This window comes from Colobus angolensis, unplaced genomic scaffold (genome assembly GCF_000951035.1).
Source record: "Colobus angolensis palliatus isolate OR3802 unplaced genomic scaffold, Cang.pa_1.0 Scaffold95, whole genome shotgun sequence".
Taxonomy (NCBI): domain Eukaryota; kingdom Metazoa; phylum Chordata; class Mammalia; order Primates; family Cercopithecidae; genus Colobus; species Colobus angolensis.
In genome coordinates, this window is record NW_012123487.1 from 2,307,576 (window position 1) to 2,319,762 (window position 12,187).

General features: G+C 50.7%; 1 protein-coding gene across 1 annotated transcript in view; it reads right to left on the minus strand.

The window, feature by feature from the left end:
• SLC11A1 (solute carrier family 11 (proton-coupled divalent metal ion transporter), member 1) overlaps positions 1-6,350 on the minus strand; it is a 17,636-nt gene extending 11,286 nt beyond the window's left edge. The window contains 8 exon segments of the mRNA XM_011932270.1: positions 215-370; positions 539-606; positions 935-1,005; positions 1,431-1,537; positions 2,882-3,001; positions 3,779-3,901; positions 5,030-5,163; positions 5,757-6,350. Of these exon segments, the coding sequence (XP_011787660.1) occupies positions 215-370; positions 539-606; positions 935-1,005; positions 1,431-1,537; positions 2,882-3,001; positions 3,779-3,901; positions 5,030-5,163; positions 5,757-5,763 (786 nt within the window). The 5' untranslated portion in view covers positions 5,764-6,350.
• Between the last annotated feature and the right edge of the window lie 5,837 nt (positions 6,351-12,187).

The window sequence follows — 12,187 nt, forward strand, 5'->3', positions numbered from 1 at the left end:
GGTCTCGATCTCTTGACCTCGTGATCCGCCCGCCTTGGCCTCCCAAAGTGCTGGGATTACAGGCGTGAGCCACCGCGTCCCGCCTGACCTTCAATTATTACAGGCTCCGAAAATCCTGACGGAAGGAGCCAGAGGGGAGGGGCTCCAGGCTTGGAGGCGGGGCCAGCATGGTTCCGACTGAGTGGGGGTCTCCTTTGCCCTCCCCGCTGCTCACCTTGACCAGGGCCGAGTGCAGGTAGATGTTGTGGGGCATGATGATGGCGCCAACAATGCCCACCGCCTGCAGCAGCTCGGGGTGGCCGCAGCCCGGGCACGAGGGCAGGAGCAGGCCCCGAAGAAGCGCTCCCTGCTCAGGACGCGCCACCACATACTGCAGGGAGGAGCCTGGTCAGGACAAGCCCCGCCCCTCGCAACCACGCCGCGGTCACCATTTCTCAGCCTCCATCCCACCCCACCCCCACGCAGCTAGCGGCCAGAGGGAAGGGAGAGGAATAATCTTGGGGAGGTCCGCAGGAGGGTTGCAGCACTGGCTTCCTACCTCGTAGCCAAAGGTCAAGGCCATAATGGTTATAAGGAGTCCAAAAAAGGCTTCCAGCTTCCGCAACCCTACAGAGCAGAACAAACAAACCAAACCAACGAAAAAAATCTGTAACATCAACAATTCGTAATGGCTAATACTACGAGCGCTTCCAGGCATAGTGCCAAGTACTTAACATTTGTTACCTCACTCAGTCTTCACAACCACCCTCTGATGTCTGTGCTATTATTTCCCCATGTTACAGGTGAAGAAAGGGATGTCCAAGTAACTTGCTAGAGGCCACCCAGGGAGAGTGAGGGAGCTCAGGTGCGCTCAGGCAGTTCGATGTCAGAGCCCTTCTCCCAGTACAGCACCCTCACCACCACCACTGCCCTATGAGATGGGGTGTGCACCCACCATAGTTATCGAGGAAGAGGAAGAAGAAGGTGTCCACGATGGTGATGAGGACGCCACCCCAGAGTGGGATTCTGAAACCAGAGTGACCCGGGTCAGCCCAGCCTGGTCCAGGGGTCTGTAACTCCTACGTAGCCTCAGGGCTGGAGACAGGAATCTGGCCTCCTGGGAGCAGGACCCTAAGTGCCCCCAGACAGCTAGGGCAAGGGGAGTGGGAGTGTGGCATAGAACAGTCGAGGCTGGGCAGAGCTAGAGGAGAGACCTGACACCCGGCGCAGCAGGGAGTTTGGGGCTGCAATCCCAAAGTCCTGCATGACTCACATCTGTGTTACTTTAGACAAATCACTTTACATTTCTGGAAAATAGGGCAGCAGCCCTGCTTCAGAGGGGACAGCAGGATAAAATAAACTCTGGGAAGGACTCATTGAGGTGGGGGACGGGAAGTAGCAGCAGCTGTTCTCGGCCTGGCCTGAAGAGGTGGGGTACACTGGGGCGGTACCGTCCAGCTGAAAGCAGATTGAATGCAATGGCCGTGCCGATGACTTCCTGCATGTCGGAGCCCACAATGGCTAGTTCGATGGTCAGCCAGAGGAGTGTGCGGGGCACCTATGAGGAGATAATCCTTCGTTAGGCGTGGGCCGGTTATTTGTCTGTTGTCTCAGACTACATTTACGAGACAGTCTTGCCAAATGGCTTCCTATATTATGTAGGAAGAGCTTACAGGAGGTGGAAAGGCAGAGATAAACTTTTTTTTTTTTTTGAGATGGAATTTTGCTCTTGTTGCCCAGCCTGGAGTGCAATGGCACGATCTCAGCTTACCACACTCTCTCCCTCCCAGGTTCAAGCGATTCTCCTGCCTCAGCCTCCCGAGTAGCTGGGATTATAGGGCATGCATCACCATGCCCGGCTAGTTTTGTATTTTTAGTAGAGACGGGATTTCTCCATGTTGGTCAGGCTGGTCTCAAACTCCCGACCTCAGGTGATCCACCCGCCTCGGCCTCCCAAAGTGCTGGGATTACAGGCGTGAGCCACCTCCCCTGGCTGAGATAAACCACTTTTTCCCCTGCTTCTTGTGGTATTTCTGGCAGTGGCACCAGGCAACCTGGGCTCTGGTAGCACTACTGGCCATTTCATCAGCGTCAATAATGCTTCCAGGAGCCCAGCAGCAAAGGATGGCTCTGGGGCTTGTGCCAGGGGTGTAGCAGCTTTCTGATCTTTGGGTAACACCCTCTTCCCTTGCCCCCCAAGCCCTCCCAAACCTTTCGATCCCTGCATTCAATACCTTTGAAATGTCTACTGCTATAATTTCTGTTTTCCAAACTGGACACTCACAACAGCCAAGTCCCCAGGGTCCACCCCAGCCAATGACCATTCCTGAGCTGATGCCTCCCATTTTTTGTCTTGGGCAAGTCACTTTCCCAAATTTTAATTGCCCCTTCTATGAAATGGCATGCCTCTCATGTCCCTCTAGACTGTGTGCTATCAGTTTGAGCCTCAGTCTTTTCATCTATCAGATGGAATTGGGGCAGGGTGCGGTGGCTCATGCCTGTAATCCCAGCACTTTGGGAGACTGGGGTGGGTGGATCATCTGAGGTCAGGAGTTTGAGACCAGCCTGGCCAACATGATGAAACCCCGTCTCTACTAAAAATACAAAAATTAGCCGATCATGGTGGTGGGTGCCTGTAATCCCAGCTACTCGAGAGGCTGAGGCAGGAGAATCGCTTGAACCTGGGAGGTAGAGGTTGCAGTGAGTTGAGATCCCATCACTGCACTCCTGACTGGGCAATGGAGCAAGACTTTGACTGAAAAACAAACAAACAACAACAACAAAAACAAATAGACTTGGGACGCCCCATGTGAGATGATGTGTTTATTTGATCGTGGAAGCTGGAAATGGCTGTTTGGGGTTTGGGGCCAGTGGTTCTCCCTGTCCAGGCCCCCAAGCTCACCTTAGGGTAGTAGAGATGGCAGACTTCACCCAAGTCCTTGCCTGTCACCACGCCCAGACGTGCAGCCAGTCGCTGGCAGAGCAAGCCCAACACCGTGGCCCAGAGCAGCACCCAGAGAAGCTGTGAGGAGGCAGGGAGAGGCCTTCAACCAGAGAGGCCAGCCTCAGAAAGTCCCTGAGTTCGTGGTACCCTCCAACCAAGGACACTCCTTGGGGAGGGGGTGGGAGAGATGGAGTCCCATCCTGGCAGGGTGCTGGTAGTTCACTCCTGTAATCCCAGCACTTTAAAAGGCTAAGGTGGGAGGATTGCTTGAGTCCAGGAGTTCAAGACCAGCCTGAGCAACATAGTGAGACCCCCATCTCTAAATAAAAAAATAAATTACGCCAGGCGAGGTGACTCACACCTGTAATCCCAGCACTTTGGGAGATGGGTGGATCACTTGAGGTCAGGAATTCAAGACCAGTCTGGCCCACATAGTGAAACCCCGTCTCTACTAAAAATACAAAAATTAGCCAGACATGGTGGCGGGCACTACTTGGGAGGCTGAGGCAGGAGAATCACTTGAACCCAGGAGGCAGAGGTTGCAGTGAGCCAAGATTGTGCCACTGCACTCTAGCCTGGGCGACAGAGTGAGACTCCATCTCAAAAAAATAAAATTAAATAAGTAAATAGTTTTCTTTTGTTTTTTTTTTTTAAAGAGAGGAGTCCAGTCCCCTACCCCCCACACAAATGCCCCACCTTCTGGCAGGGTTGCCCTGGGGACCCTTTTCGGACCCATTTGAACTTAACACCAGCTCCCAGGCCACACTGGAGAAACATGGCCAGCAGGGGCCTTCAACACTTAGCCTGGTCACCTCCCTCTCCAACGTGTCCCCACTCAGGTCCCGACTTAGTTACTTTGAATCCCGCCACGGCGCCAGCCTGAAGATCCGACTCGATGTTTCCTGGGTCCAGGAAAGCAATGCTCATGAGGAAACCAGGCCCGGTGAAGGCCCATAGCTTCCGCAGGCTGAAGGTGCCCTGTGGGGGGTGGGAGGAGTAGAGTGAGGGGGTCCTGGGTATAGGGATGGCGGCAGCTCACCTTGGCCATCCCCTAGAGGAGCCCCAACAGGCCCGTCAGCCCAGCCCTGCCCTCCATGGCCCGTTCCTGGGTCTGCCACCCAGGGGATGGGGAGGGCATGGGTGGAGGAAGCAGCATGCTCTGATGAGTCACAGAGGATCTGCTTTCAGGATCTGCTAAGCTCAGCAGCCGGCTTGCACCTGAACTGCCTGCTTCTCTCAAGCCCTGACTTGTCAGGTCCTCAGAGACCCCACAGGGGGCTGTCTAAGGGGGTGAGGGGGCCAAGCCTCCCTGACCCAGCTCCTCCCTCCCCAGCTCCTTTTCCGACCACAGGGCCTCCTCTCTGTGGTCCACTGAGGCTATGATCCCCCACCCCATTCCAGGGCATGGCCTATCGGCTTAGAAATCTGCTAAAGATATTGGAGGCTGGGAGCGGTGGTTAGCGTCTGTAATCCCCGCACTTTGGAAGGCCGAGGTGGGCGGATTACTTGAACTCAGGAGTTTGAGACCAGCCTGGCCAACATGGTGAAAACCTGTCTCTACTAAAAACATAAAAATTAGCCTGGCATGGTGGTGCATGCCTGTAATCCCAGCTACTCGGGAGGCTGAGGCAGGAGAATTGCTTAAACTCGGGAGGCAGAGGTTGCAGTGAGCTGAGATTGTGCCACTGCACTCCAGCCTGGGCTACAGAGCAAGACTCCATCTCCAAAAAAAGAGAAGATACTGGAAATGCAGGTGACAACATCCTAGATGCTAGATGCCAGCCTGCAGCCTCCTTCACTTCTCCCTATGCCCTTTCCTAAATGCTAAAACATGTCCTCAAGGCTCCAATCCCAATTCCCCCCAGGACTCTTTTCCTTTATAGGAAAGCTGAGATTAATTGAGAAATTTTAGACAAATACTGAAGCACCCCAGCTAAGCACTGGAGACAGAAGCAGGAAGGGGCAGTTGCCACTGTCCACCACTGCTGCTCAGACTTGGAAGGGACTTGTCACCCATGATCATAAGGAGACCCCATTCTCCAGCCCATGGGATCCCATAGGATCCTGTCAATCTTGCAAGCCCCCAGGAAGTTTCCAGCATCCCACCGGTTTTGTGTCTGGGATGGGGATCTTCTCACTCAGGTAGGTCTCCCTGGGAGGCACTTGCTGTGGCCCTGGGCTGGTCGGGCTGGAGATGGAGCCATAGCTGGACCTGCTCAGCCTTTGGGGACCCTTGTCACCTGTTGGGGCACATGAAGCATGGTGAGTGTCCTGCCTCTTTCTGGTGGCCCAGAGTTAAGCCCACCTGCTCCCTTGCTTCCTCCTCCCAGAAAAGTGGAGAAACTAAGGTCCCTGGCCCCCGTCTTGGGTCCATCCCCTCCACCTCTCAACCAAACATTCCAGATGTGTGGGACGCGGCAGCTTCAGAATTACTGTCCTCTCATGTGAGGACAGATGCCCAGAGGCAGATCTCCTGCCACAGACAATGCAGAGAGACCCTAGGCTCGAAGAAGGGCAAGCTCAGGCCACATGTCTGCCCCTTGGCTGGACCCCTTACCTTCTCCGGCAGCCCAGAAAGCTCCAGGGGCTTTGATCCACAGACTTCAGAGAAAGGAAAAGTAGATCCCTTAGGGGTGTGAAGGACCCCACCCCAGTGAGATTGAGTCTGACTCAATCTCAATCAGAACTGTGTTCTAGCCCAGGACTCTCACGGGAGACCAGAGGCTTCCACAGGGGACCAAGGGCTTTCTTGCTTCCTTAAGTCTCCACCAGCCTAGTGACCTCCTCCACTCTACCCCTCAATCAGGCTCTGTCCCCAGGGGCCACTACTCACCTGTCATTGGAATGCCGAATTCAGGTACTCTGGGAGTGTGAGCAGTGCTCTGGGCAGCTCCTCAGCCTGCACCCCGTCTCTGGGCACTGGTGCAAGTGAGTGTGCGAGCCCACGCCCTGTTACCCATCCGCATCTGAGCGCCCTGCCTCTTACATCAACATTTGCTTCGCATCGGCCGATTCACACACACACATAACGTGGGGCGTTGTGAAACATTTTCCAAAGGCAGAAGTGGCCAGCCCTGGCGGAAGGGTCTGGTTACCCATGGAGTGGACCTTTGTTCCCCTCCCAGCCTGCCCTGTGCCCCACAATACATCTGTTTCCCTTCCAGGCACCCTGTGTTCTGTGCCTCCCAAGTTAGCTCTGATTTCAGACGCTTCTTGCCCCTTGTGTGTTCATGGCAATACCCCATGACCACACCCCCCTCTGCCACACACACACACACACACACACACACATACACACAGAGTCAGGTCTTTCTTCTCCTCTTCGATCTGGAGTTCCAAGGCTCATTGGCCTAATGCGAGTCTTCGTGTCCTCAAAGGCCTCAGTTTCCCTTTGAGGGCCTCAGAGGAAAGGCACTGCAGAAGGGACATGAATTAAAGATTCAGGCCCAGGATGTCCCCAGAAGATGGGGCACTGGGATCTGGTCCTGGTTCAACCACTGATTTACTTGAGATTGTCACCAGATCGTGTCCCCTCTCAGAGTTGTTTATTCTATTCTGCGCCCTTCCCTTTTTTTTTGATTTTTTTAGAGACAAGGTCTCGCTCTGTCACCCAGGCTAGAGTGAAGTGTGAAGTGCAGTGGTGCCATCACAGTTCACTGCAGCCTTAAACTCTTTTTTTTTTTTTTGAGACAGAGTCTCACTCTGTTGCTCAGGCTGGAGCGCAGTGGCACAGTCTCGGCTCACTAAAAGCTCTACCTGCCAGGTTCACGCCATTCTCCTGCCTCAGCCTCCGGAGTAGCTGGGACTACAGGCAACCACCACCACGCCCGGCCAATTTTTTGTATTATTAGTAGAGACAGGGTTTCACCATGTTAGCCAGGATGGTCTCAATCTCCTGACCTCGTGATCCACCCACCTCGGCCTCCCAAAGTGCTGGAATTACAAGCGTGAGCTACCATGCTGGCCTTTTTTTTTTTCTCGAGAGAGTCTCACTCTGTCGCCCAGACTGGAGTGCAGTGGCATAATCTCAGCTCACTGCAACCTCTGCCCTCCATATTTAAGCAATTCTCCTGCCTCAGCCTCCTGAATAGCTGGGACTACAGGCATGCGCCACCATACCCGGCTGCTTTTTCTATGTGTGTATCAATTTTTTATTTATTTCGAGAGGGAGTCTTGCTCTGTCACCCAGGCTGGAGTGCAATGGCGCAACCTTGGCTCACCGCAACCTCTGCCTCTTGGCTTCAAGCAATTCTCCTGCCTCAGCCTCCTGAGTAGCTGGGATTACAGGCACCCGCCAACCACACCCAGCCAATTTTTGTATTTTTTAGTAGAGACGGGGTTTCACCACTTTGGCCAGGCTGGTCTCAAACTCCTGACCTCATGATCCGCCCACCTCAGCCTTCCAAAGTGCTGGGATTACAGGCGTGAGCTACGGCCCAGCCTTTCTTTTCTTTTCTTTTGTTTTCTTTTCTTTTTTTTGTTTGAGACAGAGTCTCACTCTGTCATCCAGTCTGGAGTGCAGTGGCAGGATGATGGCTCGCGGTAGCCTTGAACTCCCAGGCTCAGCCTCCTGAGTAGCTGGAACCACAGGTGCATGCCACCAAGCCTGGCTAATTTTTGTATTTTTTGTAGAGGCAGGTTTTTGCCATGTTGCCTACGCTGGTCTCAAACTCCTGGGCTCAAGTGATCTGCCTGCCTTGGCCTCCCAAAGTGCTGGGATTATAGGCTTGAGCCACCGTGCCTGACCCAGTCAAAAACTTAGATGAAGTTTGGGAGGCTAGGGTGGGAGAGGAAGTCAATATTCTGGCTCCTCATTGATGGAAGAGGCTGGAGGAACTAGAGAGGTGTGGGAGGAGGGATGAATGATGGGTCCAGAGAGGAGACAGCAGCATTGTGGTTTGTCATTCACTGTGCAATCCTATTGCTCACGGCACTGTCACCATCCCTTGCCTCAGAGGTTTGCACGTATTTCCTAATCACTGCTTTAGGCTCGTGTGGGGATGACTGGGGTTGAGGCTGGGATGTCTTCCTTTTTGCATATTTTGTGGGATCTTTCCTATAGTTAGGAACTCAGTAAGTGTAATTGATTAGCCATTGATTAATACGCTGCACAACCTCTAACTTAAGAGGCAATACAGTGTAATAGTTAAGAGCAGAGGTCCTAGGCTACGTATCAGAGAGCAGGAAGCTACGTGAAGAGTTACAGAAATCTGCAAGGGCATCTCCTTGGGTCTGGAGCTGTTGCTGAATACTAAACCTTGCATGGGCAGGGTGATAGTTCATGAAGTCTAATTCACTCAAAATTCCATATATAGCTAAATATAAAGCTATAGAATGTTTAGGAAAAAACCTAGGAGAAAATATTTAGGATCTAGGGCTAGAAGAAGACTTCACAGACTTGATATGAAAACCATGATCCATAAAGGGAAAATTTGATAAATTGGACCTCATCAAAATTAAAAACTAAGTAAAGGCCAGGGGCAGTGGCTCATGCCTATAATCCCAGCACTTTGGGAGGCTGATGCGGGCAGATCACCTGAGGTCGGCAGTTCAAGACCAGCCTGACCAAAATGAAGAAACCCCATCTCTACTAACAATACAAAGAGAGGGGAGGTTGGTGACATAGAACTCCAGCCCAGGCAGCAAGAGTAAAACTCGGTCTCAAAAAAAAAAAAAAAAAAAATTAAAAGCTTTTGCTTGGTGAAAGACTCTGCTATGAAGATGAAAAGACAGGATATAGACTTGGATGACACATTTGCAAGTTACATATCTGACAAAGGTCTAGTATCTAGAAATATAATAATCTTTTAAAACTCAACAGTTAGGCTGGGTGTGGTGGCTCATGCCTGTAATCCCAGCACTTTGGGAGGCCGAGGCGGGTGGATCACCTGAGCTCAGGAGTTCAAGACTAGCCTGGCCAACATGGCGAAACCCCATCTCTACTAAAAATACAAAAATTAGCCAGGTGGATTGGCGCATGCCTGTAATCTCAGCTACTCGGGTGGCTGAGGCTGAAGGATCGCTTGAACCCAGGAGGCAGAGGTTGCAGTGATCCAAGATCGAGCCACTGCACTCCAGCCTGGGCAACAGAGTGAGACTCCGTCTCAAAACAAACAAACAACAACAACAAAAAAAACTCAGTAGTTAAAAAAAATAGGCTGGGTGCCGTGGCTCACGCCTGTAATGCTAGCATGTTGGGAGGCCGGGGAGGGTGGATCACAAGGTCAGGAGTTCAAGACCAGCCTGGCCAAGATGGTGAAACCCTGCCTCTACTAAAGATACAAAAAATTCGCTGGGCATGGTGGTGTGCACCTGTAATCCCAGCTACTCGGGAGGCTGAGGCAGGAGAATCATTTGAACCTGGGCGGAAGAGGTTGCAGTGAGCCGGGATCATGTCACTGCCCTCCAGCCTGGGCAACAGAGTGGGACTCCATCTCAAAAAAGATATGTAATAATACAACAGCTAAGCGTGCTGGCTCATGCCTGTAATCCCAGCACTTTGGGAGGACAAAGCGGGTGTATCACGAGGTCAGGAAATCGAGACCATCCTGGCTAATACGGTGAAACCCCATCTCTACTAAAAATACAAAAAATCAGCTGGGCGTGGCGGCACGGCCTGTAATCCCAGCTACAAAGGAGGCTGAGGCAAGAGAATTGCTAGAACCCGGGAGGTGGAGGTTGCAGTGAGCCAAGATCGCCTCACCGCACTCCAGCCTGGGTGACAGAGCGAGACTCCATCTGAAAAACAAAAACACAAAAACAAACAAAAAAACTCCCCACAACAATGAGTAATGAGAAATAGGCAAAAATAATGAACAGATATTTCACCAGAGTTGATGTACAAATGGCATATAAACACACGGAAATATTTTCAACATCATTAGCCGTTAGAAAAAATTTTAAATTAAAATCATAACAAGATTCTGCTATTCAACTATCAGAATGGATAAAATAAAAAATAGTGATGACACCAAATGTTAGCAAGGATATGGAGAAACTAGATCACTCATATGTTGCTTGTGAGATTGTAAAATGGTGGTCAGTCTGAAAAAAAGTTTGTAAATTTATTTTAAAAGTTTTTTGTTGTTGTTGTTTGTTTTTTTGTTTTTTTTGCTTCTTGTTTTGAGACAGAGTCTTGCTCTATGGCCCAGGCTGGAGTGCAATGGCATAATCTCGGCTCACTGCGACCTCTGCCTCCTGGGTTCCAGCGATTCTCCTGCCTCAGCCTCCCGAGTAGCTGGGACTACAGGTGTGCAACACCATGCTTGGCTAGTTTTGTACTTTTAGTAGAGATGGGGTTTCACCATATTGGCCGGGCTGGTCTCGAACTCCTGACCTCAGGTGATCCGCCCACCTCAGCCTCCCAAAGTGCTGGGATTACGGGTGTGAGCCACCATGCCCGGCCTAAAATTTTTTATTTAATTTTTAATTATTATTTTATTGTATTTTTTAGAGACAGGGTCTTGTTCTATTGTCCGGGTTGGAGTACAGTGGCACAGTCATAGTTCACTGCAACCTCCAACTCTCGGGCTCAAGTGATCTTCCAACTTCAGCCTCCTAAGTAGCCGGGACTACAGGAATCTGCCACCATACTGAGCTTACCTATTTATTGTAGAGACAGGATCTTGCTATGTTACCCAGGCTGGTCTTGAACTCCTGGGCTCAAGTGATCCTCCTACCTCATCCTTTCAAAGTGCCAGGATTACAGTAATGAGCCACCACATGCAGCCCCTGTAAATTTCTTAAAAACTAAACATGCAACTACAATACGACTTAGCAATTGCATTCCTTGGCATATTTCCCAGAGAAATGAAGATTTATGTTCACAGGAAAATCTGTGTACACATTTTTATAGCATCTTTATTCATAATAGCCAAAACTGGAAACAGCCCAGATGTCCTTCAACAGAGGAATGGTTAGTCTAACTATGGGCCATCTATCCCACAGAATACACTCCTGGGCATTTATCCCAGAGAAATTCAAACTTACGTTCACAGAAAAATCTGTACATTACAGTGGCTCTTGCCTATAATCCCAGCACTTTGGGAGGCCAAGGCAGGTAGATTGCTTGAGCCCAGGAGTTTGAGACCAGCCTGGGCAGCAGAATGAGACCCCCATCTCCACAAAAAATACAAAGATTAGCTGGGCACAGTGGCATGTGCCTGTAGTCCTAGCTACTCTGGAGGCTGTGGTGGGAGGAGCGCCCGAGCCTGGGAGATGAAAACTGCAGTGAGCAGTGATTGCACCACTGTACCCAGCCTGGGTGACAGAGCAAGACCTCCCTCAAAAAACAACCAAAAACCAACAGTCAAAAATCACAGTTAAAAACAAAAAAAAAAATGTGGGCCAGACACAGTGGCTCACACCTATAATCCCAGCACTATGGAAGGCTGAGGCGGGCTAACTGCAACCTTTGCCTCCCAGGTTCAAACAATTCTCCTGCCTCAGCCTTCCGAGTAGCTGGGATTACAGCTGTGCGCCACCACTCCTGGCTAAGTTTTGTATTTTTAGGAGAGACGGGGTTTCACCACGTTGGTCAGATTGATCTCAAACTCCTGACCTTGTGATCTGCCCACTTCGGCCTCCCCAAGTGCTGGGATTACAGGTGTGAGCCACCACACGAGGCCGGCTAATGTATTTTCACTGTACCTTTTCTATGCTTAGATATGTTTAGATACACAAATACTTACCGTTGTGTTACAATTGCCTAGAGTATTCAGTACAAAAGCATGCTATACACATTTTTAGCCTAGGAGCAGTGGGCTATACCATACGGCCTAGGTGTGTAGTAGGCTATAACATCTAGGTTTGTGTATGTAAACACTCTATGATGGCAAAATCTCCTAATGACACATTCCTTAGAACATATCCCTGTCATTAAGTGACACAGGATGGCATATCATAAAACAAAATGGGAAAACCATCCAACTGAACAAGAACGGATTTTAAGATGCTGGTGTTGGAATAGCAGATTATTAAAGGAAGAGCCTGACAGATTTAATAGGCTAAGTCTGCACCTTCCAGGGACACTCCAGCCCTGGCTTTTCATTTTGTCTAGCTGGATGTCAAAATGCTAGACTTTTCTTGTGTTTTGGTGTTTTTTGCTTTTTTTTTTTTCTTTTTTGAGTCTTGTTCTTGTCACCCAGGCTGGAGTGCAATGGCGTGATCTCGACTCACTGCAACTTCCACCTCCTGGGTTCAAGTGATTCTCCTGCCTCAGCATCCCAAGTAGCTGGGATTAAAGGCGTGTCCCATCATGCCTGG